The 13,486-nt window shown below is 39.5% G+C and overlaps 1 protein-coding gene across 5 annotated transcripts; it reads left to right on the top strand.

The window, feature by feature from the left end:
* Positions 1–215: 215 nt before the first annotated feature.
* On the top strand, positions 216–13,250 carry urgcp (upregulator of cell proliferation). 5 transcript variants are annotated; one of them, XM_031893550.1, is made up of 7 exons: positions 216–341; positions 881–1,194; positions 3,228–3,266; positions 3,451–3,483; positions 4,001–4,048; positions 5,081–5,137; positions 7,601–13,250. In XM_031893550.1, the coding sequence occupies exons 2-7, from the start codon at positions 894–896 to the stop codon at positions 12,220–12,222; spliced, it is 5,100 nt and encodes a 1,699-aa protein (XP_031749410.1). In that variant the 5' UTR covers positions 216–341; positions 881–893; the 3' UTR covers positions 12,223–13,250. The 5 variants fall into 5 exon arrangements, with proteins under 5 accessions (XP_031749410.1, XP_017952815.2, XP_031749411.1 ...); XM_018097326.2 differs by having other exon boundaries at positions 875–1,194; XM_031893551.1 differs by lacking the exon at positions 5,081–5,137 and having other exon boundaries at positions 875–1,194.
* Positions 13,251–13,486: the final 236 nt, after the last annotated feature.

Raw genomic sequence — 13,486 nt, 5'->3', positions numbered from 1 at the left:
TTACTCCACTTTAACCCCAATTTAGGATACACTTCATATCCCAAGAGAAAAGTAGTAAATTATTTTGTGATTCACAAGAGAATGAAAGGGAAAGATTCATTCCTTGGGGCTGAGTCGGAATCAGCAGCAGGACCGGCCCTAGTTTCAAATATCAGAAGGTCTCACCGAAAAGAAAGGTAAAACAGGATTCACTGCATATTTTTAACAGACTTGATGAAACAGGAAAATACCAGCCGTTAGGGAGGCAGAAGGGTGAGTGAAACGGTGCGAGCTGAGGAGCCGCAGGATCCGCCATACTGTTTCCTTGCACAGAAACCTGCAGATGACACTCAGGAGCTCAGGTCAGTGGAAATGTCATGTTAATGTTTGGACACGTTGATATGTTATTTAGTCCTTTATCAGAAAGGGATATTGGGGATTGTTTATGACTTCCTGGGCAGTGTGTTCCCATTCTGCACTTTGCACATTGCCTCCCTGCCTTGCGGAACTGCCACAGGTCTCTGCTCACACTCTGCACAACTAGTAAGGGTCATGTAGGAACACAATATAGTGTAAAAATTGATTTTTTATTAAAAAAAAATTGTGTTTTTAGCAACAAAATCAACACAATTTATGTTTTCACAAATGAGGTTCAAGTTGTGGCTAACAATCCCAGAGTGGGGCTTGTGCCAATTTGTCTTGAAAAAGGGTACGATGGCCATGTGGTGCTCTATTGGTCTAGTCTATATTTTCATATTTGGAGCACCAACCTGGGAACCAGTAAATTGATGAATCCTTGTCCTTTAACATTCTTTTGCTTTTGCTTGTGTGGGATTTGTTTGCATTTACCCTTTTTTCTTATTTTGTTTAACATCTTGGTTCTGGAAATGAGCAGCACAAGGGTTTGCTGAAAGATGAGCCGGGCAGAGTGGGAAAAGGAAATTGAAAGCAAAATATGGGACATCATGGTGGAAAAATTCGAAAACCTGGGGCGTGATAGCGTTAAGAAATTAAAGCAGAAACTTACATACAAGGCACCGGCAGGAATGAAACCCATCACATGGAGACAAGTGGAAACAGCCAGTGAACAAGAAGTGGCGAATCTGATCATAAGGCAGTACACAATAACTCATGGGCCACAATTGGCTGTGGAGATCCTGGAAGAGATCAATGAGAGACAGGCCAGTCTGGAACTGCAAGCTGCACTCATGACAAGTGAGTAGAACCTTCCTATCATGTCACACTCAGTACAATGCACTTGAGATAAGAGACTAGTAACTTGGTTTGGTTTTGTATGTAAATAAAATGCTTCAAATAATAGGCTAAAGCTAGCCTTACACATCAAGATCTGTTTTTATATCCATATTATTTTGCTGCTGTGGGGTCAGTTAGTTAAAGAAGAGGTCAGTCAGTTGGACAGTCAGTAGGAGACAGGGGCAGTTGGGCATCATGGCAGACTTTGGTATAGCAGCACTTATCAGGCATCTATGGGCAGAGGTAGATCCAATGGAGGTAGCTGAGAAGAAGAAGGGTGTCTATGTGCCTCCTGTCCACCCCTTTTTGAACAGAGTGCTGCCAAATGCAGGCAATGATCTTTTCAAGGGGGTAGCCACAGGGCTCTGCTCCGAAATAGAGTGCAGAGATTTGTGGTGGTACAGAATAGACAAAAGGCACTGTAAAAAAAATTGCAAGAAAGGGCAAAAAAAGTTGCCCATTTGTGCCATTGTTTGCCCTAATGTTATCATGCATTGATCTTAAACCCTTTGTTCATTCTTTCAGACCTCTTGTAGCCAATTTTTTATTTAAAAAAAAAAAAAAACATAAAGGGCCATTTACAACCCCAAGTGCAGCTGTCCGTCCAGTCAGTTGGAAAAACCCATTCATTAAAGGTGTCAAAATCTCCTCCTTGCACTTCTGTATAGTTGCACTTGCAGCCATTGCCACCTCTGGACCAGGCAGTAGCTCCGCGGTTCCCTTAGCATCCCTCTGCGTCAATGGGTGCAGCACACGTGACACACATTATTTTCATGCCAAAGACGGGAAATGGTACAAACAGCAAATGTGTCCAATTTATATTAAAGTACAAGCACAATTGAATTAATTTTGGCACATTGACTACAGCTGCATCAGGCACAACTCTGCCTGGTGAGCACAACTTTGGAAAAGTGCTGCAATAAAGTGAAAAAACATGACAATTCTGCTTAAAATTGCACTGTTCTCACTGGACTTTGTGAACTGGACAGCTGTAAACCACCTTTATAATGTAGAACACAGGACTGGAAAGTAATTACATTTTAGTCCCAAATATGTGAGCCCCTTGTGTAATCTGTCAGATACAGGCTGGGACTGGGATTCAAAATAGGCCCTGGCATTTCCAGTACCCATAGGGCCAATAAATAGTGACCTATGGCATCTTACAGCAGCCCCTCTGGCATTTGCCTGAACCCACAGATTTCCAGTCCGGGCCTGGTCATATAGTATAATGGCCTGTCTGTGTTCAGTATGTCTTATCCAACCTAAATACTGTATGTGTTACCTAAATCTGATCTGTATCACTTAGGACCAGGAACTATGGGGCAATTAGTCACACAATTAGCAACTTTTTAAAAAGTCACAACAACTATTTGAATCACTGCAAACTACACACAGTTAAGGTCCCCCATACATGGGCTGATTGCAGCTGCCGATATGGGTCCCTTGGGCTGATTCGGCAGCTTATTGGCCCGTTTAGGGGCAGAAACGAGGGGCCTGGCTGACCGATATCTGGCCTGAAATTGGCCAGATATCCATCGGCCAGGTTAGAAAATTCAGTCGGATCGGGGACCGCATCGGCTCGTTGATGCGGTCCCCTAACTGACTACCCCATTGCCGCCGTTTGAATTCGATCCCAGGGCCAAACGATCAAATTTGCCTGCAGGTTCCCTGATATCGCCCACCCGTAGGTGGGGATATCAGGTGAAGATCCGCTCGCTTGGCGACATCGCCAAGCGAGCGGATCTGCCCGTGTATGGGCAGCTTAAGTCATGGCGACTTGTATGTTAATCTTTGCCCACAAAATCACCCTTAAATTTTCACACAGTTTTGAGAAATGTGCTTGTTTTTCCTCTCTTTCACCAGTTAATAAAAGTGACAATACGACCCAGGCAGGCCCAGGTGAGTACAGAGTCCTGTTCAGCCCTGTGAGCTGAGTCTGTATCAGTATCTTATTATACATTCACATGATAATCACACTGTTATTTATCTTTCAGTAGCTGATAGGAATGGCCCAACACCACAGACAGAGCCAGGTGAGTGGCAGAAAGATAAGTCTGATTTATGTTTGGTACAAATGCATTATACAAATGTATTATCTATATGTACAGTATAGGGAGACAGAGCTCACATATAGAGTGATATTAGTCTCTGCCCCAGTGGAGCTCACGTATATAAGATATCACACTTTCTTTTGTATTTTTTTCTCCTTTTCATCAGAAAAAAATGGCACAATATCACAGACAGATCCGGGTGAGTATATGGAATTGTCCTTATATTGTATGTGTGGAGGGGAACTGACCCAAACACAGCCTACATATATTGCTTACTAGCGACTAGTTGAGTGTAAGTAATGTATCTATACAGTGTCAGCCTGTTCTGCAGCTTTACTGAAAATATTTAATCACTTACATAAGTCCCGCCCCAGAGGAGCTTATACACACACCAGGGTTCGTTTTTTGGGAAACAATAAACCTAGCAGCATATTGCCTTTTGTCAGAGGATAATCAATTAAAGGAGAACTAAAGCCTAAGTAAAGAAGTAGATACAGGGGAGGAAGGTGGAGGTGGATTTTCCAGACTGGGGTTATTGCAATCTAGAGTGTTATCCAGCTGACAAACACACAGACACAAGCAGATCATACAAACTTCATACAGATATATATCACCCAGATCAGGATTAAACCCATGTGTAAAGAGCTTGAAGATAACAATGATATCCAAAGGGCCATATATTGTTCTAAAATATTTTTTTTATTTTTCACTAACAGGTAATTCCATCCATGATACAGAATCAAAGACAAAACAGACAGACCCAGGTGTGTATGTCACGGGAGAAATAATAATACACAGGCACGTATAGCTCCTTTATGGTGAGAGGAAACTCACTCAATAGCCAAGGAATATAGTGGGACAGGATGTGGAAGAGGCTACTACCAAATGGGAATAGTTGGTGTAGTTACCCCAGTAACATAATGTTATATCCCTTCCTGTTATAATACTGAGGGAGTCCAGAAATGCTGTATTATTTCATAAAAGAGCACCTATCAGTGGAACATTGTTTACCCCAGTGGAAGTGCAGGTTAATAGAGCCCACACTCTGGTTGGGGGAAACAATACCATTTTGTGCAAAAAAATGCCCCTAACGGCACTATGTCCCCAGCAACAGGAGGGGCTCCCAGTGTGGGCGGCCATGTTGTGTCACTAACATGCAAATGGTACTTAGTGCCCCAGTTTGCTCATTATGTGCCTGTGTGTGAGACCCAGCCCTCCAGGGCCAATTAATATGCAAATAATCCTCCAATGAGAATCCCAGCTGATCAACTGATAGGTGCCCTATAATTACACATGCAAAAGCAATGAGAATTCTACTGACTTTTTGGGAATTCCCTCTTGTTATATAGTAAACATTAGATTTTACATTGTTTGCCTTCAAACAAACATAAGAAAAGTGGTGCAATCTTTAATCTATATTCCAATATCATTATTGTTTCAAATCCTGCTCATAACTATTCACATTTGCAGTGTATATTATATCCATGGGTTTGTGAAGCATCAAAAACAGTCAAAAACATAAAATGGTACATGTACTAATAACTGTGGTGCAAGCGCTAAATAAGGGAATAAAATTGCACCCCTTTGGGTCCATACATGGGGCATATGGATTCTCTACCAGTGTGGGGTCTGAATGATACCCTGCAAACCCCAGCCCCATATTCTGGCAGGACTTGGCTCAACCAAGGAGAAATACATGGGGCAAAATGCTGCCAGGTGTAAGAGTCAGAATCCAGCTCCCTTGTGTATATGCATTTATCTTCCCATTTACTGTATATATTTATTTATTCTGACAGTAACAGGGGAAGGTGACTTTGCTGAAGAGAGAACTTTACTGAGAAACCCAGACCCAGGTTTGTACCTATATAAATGCCAAACAGTAGCCCTCACAGCTTATGGTATGGAGCCGCTTAATCTCACTCTGACTTTTGAAATAGGGCTCAGCAGGCCCCTCAGAGGGAAATATCACAGCTGGTTATTACAATTAAATGGTGTTTTAAGAAGAGTATTTCAAGGGAGAACCCTCACTTTCACCAATTTCACCCTACTGTACTCACCCTACTGTACTCTTTAATTAATAAATAAGTCCCTCTGCATCTATGTATCTGACTGACTAATCCCATGTTGCCCTGCTAATGTCACTCACGCCATGTCTTCTTTTTCTCTTTCTTTCTTTCTTTCTTTCTTTCTTTCTTTCTTTCTTTCTTTCTTTCTTTCTTTCTTTCTTTCTTTCTTTCACTCTTTCTTTCTCTCTCTTTCTTTCTTTCTTTCTTTCTTTCTTTCTTTCTTTCTTTCACTCTTTCTTTCTTTCTCTTTCTTTCTTTCTTTCTTTCACTCTTTCTTTCTTTCTCTCTCTTTCTCTTTCTTTCTTTCTTTCTCGCTCTTTCTTTCTTTCTTTCTCGCTCTTTCTCTCTCTTTCTTTCTTTCGCTCTTTCTTTCTTTCTTTCTTTCTCTCTCTTTCTTTCTTTCTTTCTTTCTTTCTTTCTTTCTTTCTTTCTTTCACTCTTTCTTTCTTTCTCTTTCTTTCTTTCTTTCTTTCACTCTTTCTTTCTCTCTCTTTCTTTCTTTCTTTCTTTCTTTCTTTCTTTCTTTCTTTCTTTCTTTCTTTCTTTCTTTCTTTCACTCTTTCTTTCTCTCTCTTTCTTTCTTTCTTTCTTTCTTTCTTTCTTTCTTTCTTTCTTTCTTTCTTTCACTCTTTCTTTCTTTCTCTTTCTTTCTTTCTTTCTTTCACTCTTTCTTTCTTTCTCTCTCTTTCTCTTTCTTTCTTTCTTTCTCGCTCTTTCTTTCTTTCTTTCTCGCTCTTTCTCTCTCTTTCTTTCTTTCGCTCTTTCTTTCTTTCTTTCTTTCTCTCTCTTTCTTTCTTTCTTTCTTTCTTTCTCGCTCTTTCTTTCTTTCTCTCTCTTTCTTTCTTTCTTTCTTTCTTTCTTTCTTTCTTTCTTTCTTTCTCTCTCTTTCTCTCTCTTTCTTTCTTTCTTTCTTTCTTTCTTTCTTTCTTTCTTTCTTTCTTTCTTTCTTTCTTTCTTTCGCTCTTACTTTCTTTCTTTCCCTCTCTTTCTCTTTCTTTCTTTCCCTCTTTCTTTCTTTCTTTCTTTCTTTCTTTCTTTCTTTCTTTCTTTCTTTCTTTCTTTCTTTCTTTCTTTCCCTCTTTCTTTCTTTCTTTCTTTCTTTCTTTCTTTCTTTCTTTCCCCCTTTCTTTCTTTCTTTCTTTCTTTCTTTCTTTCTTTCTTTCTTTCTTTCTCTCTCTTTCTCTCTCTTTCTTTCTTTCTTTCTTTCTTTCTTTCGCTCTTTCTTTCTTTCTTTCCCTCTCTTTCTCTTTCTTTCTTTCTTTCCCTCTTTCTTTCTTTCTTTCTTTCTTCCCCTCTTTCTTTCTTTCTTTCTTTCTTTCTTTCTCTCTCTCTCTTTCTTTCTTTCTTTCCCTCTTTCTTTCTTTCTTTCTTTCTTTCCCTCTTTCTTTCTTTCTTTCCCTCTTTCTTTCTCTCTTTCTTTCTTTCTCTCACTTTCTTTCTTTCGCTCTTTCTTTCTTTCTTTTGCTCTCTTTCTTTCTCTCTCTTTCTCTCTCTTTCTTTCTTTCTCTCTTTCTTTCTTTCTTTCTTTCTTTCTTTCTTTCTTTCTTTCGCTCTTTCTATTTTTCTTTCTTTCCTTTCTCCCTCTCTTTCTTTCTTTCTTTCTTTCTCTTTTTCTCTTTCTTTCTCTTTTCTCTGTATGTTACTAACCCCAAACTCTGTCTGTCTCAGTTTGTCACCCTCCGAACTCCAGGTCTCACACTAATGAGAATATTAACTAAGATACAAAATAACCTGCAGCTGCAGATAAAATCCAAATGTAGGTCCACAATCTGCCAAATAGGGTTGTTACCTGTTTGGTTTTGAACCAGTCAGACCAGTTTTCAGAAGGGCTGTCTGGGTCCAAATTAGGAAAACCTGGCAGGAATCTCCTTGACTCTCCACCTTGTGGCGTCATTGTCTACCCCTCCCCAGTTTTCAGAATGCAGAAAGGTGACAACCCTACTGCCAAAACTAAGCTACCTTTAGAGCACAGTCACATGGAGCATTGCCTTCTCTGCTCTCCACCTGCCATTTTTATTTAGGTGGAGAGAACCAGATCTGCTCTAATCAGTATCTCCCTGTAGATTTATTGCCAATTACAGCTTCGACCTGCATATGCAGCTTCATGGAGTGGAGTGGGAGGAAAGCAAAAGCAGGCATTTTTGGGCCAATCACTTCCACTCTGCATAACAGTATAACAATATAAATAGCCTTTATTTTCTATCCATTATTGTAATTAAATAATTAAGATATTTTCTTTTTTTCTCTCAGAAATAATAAACACCCTGAATGAAATGATAGAATCCTATAAAGAGTCCAAGCTCTCCCTGAGGGACATCCTCGACATTGGGCAGGAGAATATAAATGAAGTTGCCCCCCAGACTGTACAAGACCTGCCCTGGGCTCTCCTAAGGAAACTGATGGCGCTGGACAGGACTGCAAGAACAGTTCAACTTGAGAATATTTCTGCAAGTTCAGAATCAGATGCTGATAGCACAGAAGAGGAAAAATCTCAACATTTGGACTTTTATAGCAAAGAGAATAACTCTAATTACATCAATCCATTAGACATTCTGTGTGCTCTCTTGCATTGCTCAGATATGTTGTTACAGCAGAACATCTTCTCAAAAATGTCCCTGTGTCAGTTTGCTGTCCCACTGCTGCTCCCTGCTGGTGATGGCCCAGAATGCACCTTCATGCTGTGGGCTATGAGAGACATTGTCAAGAGATGGAGACCCCACACTCTGGCAGACAGTAAAGGATTTGTAGAAGGAAACCTGGTTCAAGTAGAAATGCCATTGTTCTCCTTTGTGAGACTGGGGCAAAGCAAATTATCCAAATCTAAAATCCTCAACCAAGTGCTCAGCCCAGCTCAGCAGTACCAGGACTTCTTTATTCATGAAAATATGGTGGGTGAAAATATTAAAAGAGAAATCTCTGATGGCCTAGTGGAAATCTCCTGGTTCTTACCTGTTGGAAGAGAGAATTCTGACACTTTCCCAGAACCTGTTGCTGTTACTAATTTGCGTGGAGACATAGAGTCTAACTGGACCCAATTCAGCTTCCTAACCCAGGTCTCATCAGCAGTGTTTGTATTTGCTGAGAGCATTAATGAGAGAGAGTGTGAGCTATTAGCCCAGTGTAGTAAATCCAACACCAACTTCTATTTCATCATTACTCCTAGTGGCAAAGGTGTCAGTAAAGAGACATCAGAATCCTTCAAAAAGTTATTCTATGTGCTTAATGCTAAACAATCACATATAATCATAAAAGAGAAGAGAGCAAATGATGCAAGACTAGTGAAAAATATACAAACCATTATCAAACATTTTTTGAAAGAATCCATTAAGAAAGTAAAACTGGAAGATTTATCCAACACAGCCAGGGAACTTGGCATCAAGGTGGATGAAAATTCCCAGGAATGTCAGAAAGCAAAAGAATGTGCCACAGAAATAACTAAAGAGATACAAGATGTGGTACAATATAAGAAAGAGACAATGAAACTACAAGGGGATCTGTGGAAGCAAGTGGCCCAGATAGAGAAGGAATTGTGCAGAATGAGAAAACAAGGGGATAAAGGTACAGAAGAATACCGATCTCAGCTGATAGAGGAGCTCAATGAGTTATACAGGGAGCAGAACCAACATGGTCTGCCTGACTCTATGAGTAAGTTCATTTCTGCCATCACATATTTATCAAAGACAGAAAAACATTATTTCCTGAAATGGATGCAATTTGCACTTGACTCAATGGCTGGAAACAATCTCTCTATGTTGAAAACAAAATACAAGGTAGTGAATAACAATAAAGACAATAATCAAAAGTTAAAACAGTTAGACCAGCAGATATCTGACAGTTCTTTGGGAGTAGAACATTTTCTGCGGGAGATGGGGCAGTTTTATGAGGCAGAATGTTCCATGGTGAGTCAAGGTAAAATCAAACCCGATGGAAGACAATTACGTAATCTCCCAGGAATTGCTGCTGATCTGCTGCTGGATGGGTTCCCATTGGAGCTGATAGATGGAGATGCCTCTAACATCCCCCTACAGTGGGTAACTGATCTTTTGAATGAGTTGGATAATAAAACAGGAGGGAAATGCAGAATGAGAGTAATCACAGTGCTGGGAGTGCAGAGCACAGGGAAATCCACCCTCCTGAACACCATGTTTGGGCTGCAGTTCCCTGTGGCCAGTGGGCGATGCACACGAGGAGCCTTCATGACACTGATTAACGTAAAAGAGAATCTCAAACAGAACCTGGGCTGTGAGTTTATTTTAGCAATTGACACACAAGGTTTTAAGGCCCCAGAACTGGCTTCCCTGGAGGACAGTGATGAACATGACAATGAGTTGGCAACTCTAGTGGTTGGGTTGAGTGATATCACTATAATCAATATGACCATGAATAATACAGCAGAAATGAAAGATACACTGCAGATTGTGGTCCATGCATTTCTTAGAATAAATAACATAGAAAAGAAACCCAACTGCCAGTTTGTTCATCAGAATGTGAGTGATGTTGTAGCTCATAAACTCAACATGAGGAGTGTTAGTAAATTCCTGGTGCAGCTGGATGAGATGACAAGAAAAGCTGCTAACACTGAATACAAGAGTGGGATCACAAAGTTTAGTGATATCATGTACTATAACCTTGAGAGAGACAACTGGTACATTCCTGGGCTTTGGTACGGTGTCCCACCCATGGCTTCTGTAAGCTCCGGCTACAGTGAGAATGTGTATGATATGAAAAATTATTTGTTCAAATTTATGGAGAAAAAGGAAAATCTTCAACAACCAAAGAATTTTGTTCAATTTATTGAATGGATAAAAAGCTTGTGGAATGCTGTGAAACATGTGAGTTTTAATTTCAGTTTCAGAAACAGCCTGGAAGATGAAGCCTATAATCAACTATTAATGAAATACTCTTGGTGGGAATGGGACTTCCGCAAACAGGTTCATACCTGGCTCATTAGCACTGAGAACAAGATCAACAATCACAAACTGCAGCCGGAAATCAGACGCACAGGTTTTAAACATGATTTGATTTCTTTACTTTGCGAGCAGGAGAAAATGATGTTAGATTTGTTAAAACAATACTTTGAGAGTAATATGGATAACGTTCATCTGATCGAAAAGCACAGAGAAGATTTCTCCAGTCGGGTAAAATTCCTCCGGAGTAAACTGGAAAGCTTTGCAACAGCCAGGATTAATGAGACTATTATACTCCAAAAAGGTATCTATCAAATAATAAATACAGCAAACAGTTATCAAAAAATAATGGAGGAGGAAGTCACTAATCTCCTAGAACAGGCCAGAGAAAGGAAAAGTCATTTTGGGAATGTGGAAATAGAAGAGGAATTTGAGACTATGTGGGGACGTGCAATAGCTGAGCTGCCGAATAATCTTTTACAGAAACTCAAGGTATCTAAGGATATGCTGCTAGAGCTCAAACAGGACATGTCCAATAAGGGCAGCTCTATAAATAATAATAATCTCAGTATAAAAGGTTTAGCTGAGTTTGGAAAAGATGAATTCCAGATTAAATCTCAGCATATTGAAAGTGGTTTCCTAGCACGTTTTGTAATGGATACCAAAGAAATCAAAGTAAACCTATCCAATCTATCTTATTATTTGATAAGAAAATGTTTAAACTATGTCACAGAGAAGGATAATACAGGATTAGACTATGATGGAACTTATTGCCAAGAATTGCTCAATATGATCAATGAAAGGCTCCGGGAGGAAGATGTTAAGAAACTGCACATTACCCATCAGTTTGAGTTGGATCTGAAGCTCCATATCTTAGGGAAGGCAGCTTCTAGCTTTCAAAATATGCACGAGAGATTTAACCAAGAAAATGATCCTGTGATTTGTCTGGAAAAACTAAAATCTCATTATTGGGAAACAATTCACAATATATATGAGGGAAAGGATGAAACACAAAGTCGAGCCAAACAGTTCTGTGAGCTCTGCCTGAAGCCGGCAATAACCAAGCAGATTTATAAGCTTCTGGGGAAGGATATTGTAGATGATATTATGTACAAACTAAGCCCCAAAGAACTGAGCAGCCGTCGTTTCTCTCAGGCACATGTACTTGAGAAACTTCTAAAAGATCAGAATTTCCTTCAGTATGTAGACTACATTCATTCTTATGAGGGGTTTATGAAACAATGGCTGAACCAATACATTTTAACAAAAAGACTAAGGAAGTTGCAAACAAAAATTCTTTCTGATATCTGTAAAGACATTAGGACAGTTTTTGAAAAGCATCAAAACCTTCCCACTGTCTCAGACTTTTTGAAAGCCTTTTGTGAGACGTTAAAAAGTGAATTAGTCATTTCCCAGATGGAGTTGCAGTTGGTCAGTTTCCAGAACAAAGTAGATGTCAGACAGTTCACAAAAGACATTGAGTTTTTTCTTAATGAAACAGAAAAACAGATCAGATCAGAGATTGGATCTTCCAGTACGGAATCAGTACTTGCCAAACTCCCACTGAAACCTGAGGAAGAGCTGTTTGATAGACTGTTTGGCTGTGGGAAGCAGTGTCCCTTCTGCAAGGTCCCCTGTGAGGCTGGAGGTACTGACCATAAGGAGCACTTTGCCTCTGTCCATCGGCCTCGAGGTTTATACTATAAAGCGACGAGCGGCGAACTAAATATTAATACATGTTCTATTCTTGTTTACTGGAAAAGTAGCTTCTCAGACTGCAATGACTGGGACATAAAGTTTGATCACAAAGCCAATGCTTCAGCCTACTGGAAATATGTTTTTGTGAAGTTTAATAATGAGTTTGCAGCGGAATACGATGCACTGCCGGCTGATCTGCCTGATGATTGGTGCACAATAACAATGGAAAATGCACTTGATAGTTTAAGGAAAACATATGTAACCTAAGATATAACAAAGAACAATGTTGTAGCACAACAGCCACTGATCCAGTTTGATTATACAAGTTATGAGTTCTGTAAAGTGCCAGTAAATGGTTATTCCAACAAAGTTGTACAATAAATGTTTTTATACATTAACATTCAAGAAAATATACAAGAACAGCCAATACCCAATAAAAGAAGCAAAGAGGCCCTGCCCAAAAGAGCTTCTAATATTTATTTAGCGTAGTAAGAATTTCCTGGAAGATTGGACACATTACAGCATACAGGACACTCAGAAGTTAATATTATTTTATATCTTTATTATTACGCTAGTACCTAATATCATAAAGTTACAATGTCTTGCTTTTTGGAAAGCTTTAGTGAGATGTCAAAGGAAAATTAGCCAACTACCAACAGACAATGTGCAAAAATGGGTGCGATTTGCCATATTTTACCCACACTGCATTGCTTCTTACCAGGAATATGACAATGTCTGTGTGCACTGCAAATATCTTTGTCCATTGCCTGATCCCAGGGTTATATCTGTACTGGCAAATACTGATCATCCAACTGCAGATACACAAAGTGCGTTGGTGTTGGGGGCAGGTGTGTATTTTACAAACTGGCTCCCATTGCTATTTGCCATTTAGTTGCCATAAAATAATGTGTGTGGCTGCAGTTAAATAAGTTCTGACAGAACAAGAAATAGTATATGAATGGGTGCTGGATAAACAGGTACAAATTTGAAATGTAAAAATTTGTTACAAACAGGATTGTAACTCATACAGAGATGCTAGTAGAGAAGATTTGCAATATTCTATGTATCTTCAGAATGTAAATAAAGCAATTATGGAGTCAATATAAATTGTAACTATTGTGTGATTTATGCTCAGACAAATAGAATACATTCAACACCTGTTTATCATAATAATAATTTACAGGCATAAACTGGTAATATAGGTAACTATATGGGCAGCAGAAGTTTACATTTCACTTACGCTCAGTGCCAGATGTTTTTTGTACATTTTGTGCTCACTCATTTTATGGGCATTTACCTGGGGGGGGGGGGGTTAGTTTAGGTAAAAAACTATATTATTATTGTAGGGACCCATAAGGTTAAGCTTCCCTATGGCTTTAAACCCTCTTCACAATCTCTACTGTTGTTGGGTAAAGCCTTCTGTACTCAGTTTACAGTTATGTAACTCATACCTATTGGTTTAGTCTGATTGACCACACCCCTTGCAGCCTCATATAGTGTTTAGCAGGAGGGTGTGGCTTCCTCTTTGGCT

This window comes from Xenopus tropicalis, chromosome 9, assembly GCF_000004195.4.
Source record: "Xenopus tropicalis strain Nigerian chromosome 9, UCB_Xtro_10.0, whole genome shotgun sequence".
In the NCBI taxonomy this organism is placed as follows: domain Eukaryota; kingdom Metazoa; phylum Chordata; class Amphibia; order Anura; family Pipidae; genus Xenopus; species Xenopus tropicalis.
This window is presented reverse-complemented; position numbering and strand designations above follow the sequence as displayed.

What these genes read in the sequence shown, in the direction of transcription:
- urgcp (XM_031893550.1), top strand. Translation starts at nt 894, where the DNA reads ATGAGCCGGGCAGAGTGGGAAAAGGAAATTGAAAGCAAAATATGGGAC. An exon ending in AACACCACAGACAGAGCCAG is followed by an intron (nt 3,267 to 3,450) that starts GTGAGTGGCAGA and finishes CCTTTTCATCAG; the next exon opens with AAAAAAATGGCACAATATCA. An exon ending in AATATCACAGACAGATCCGG is followed by an intron (nt 3,484 to 4,000) that starts GTGAGTATATGG and finishes TTTCACTAACAG; the next exon opens with GTAATTCCATCCATGATACA.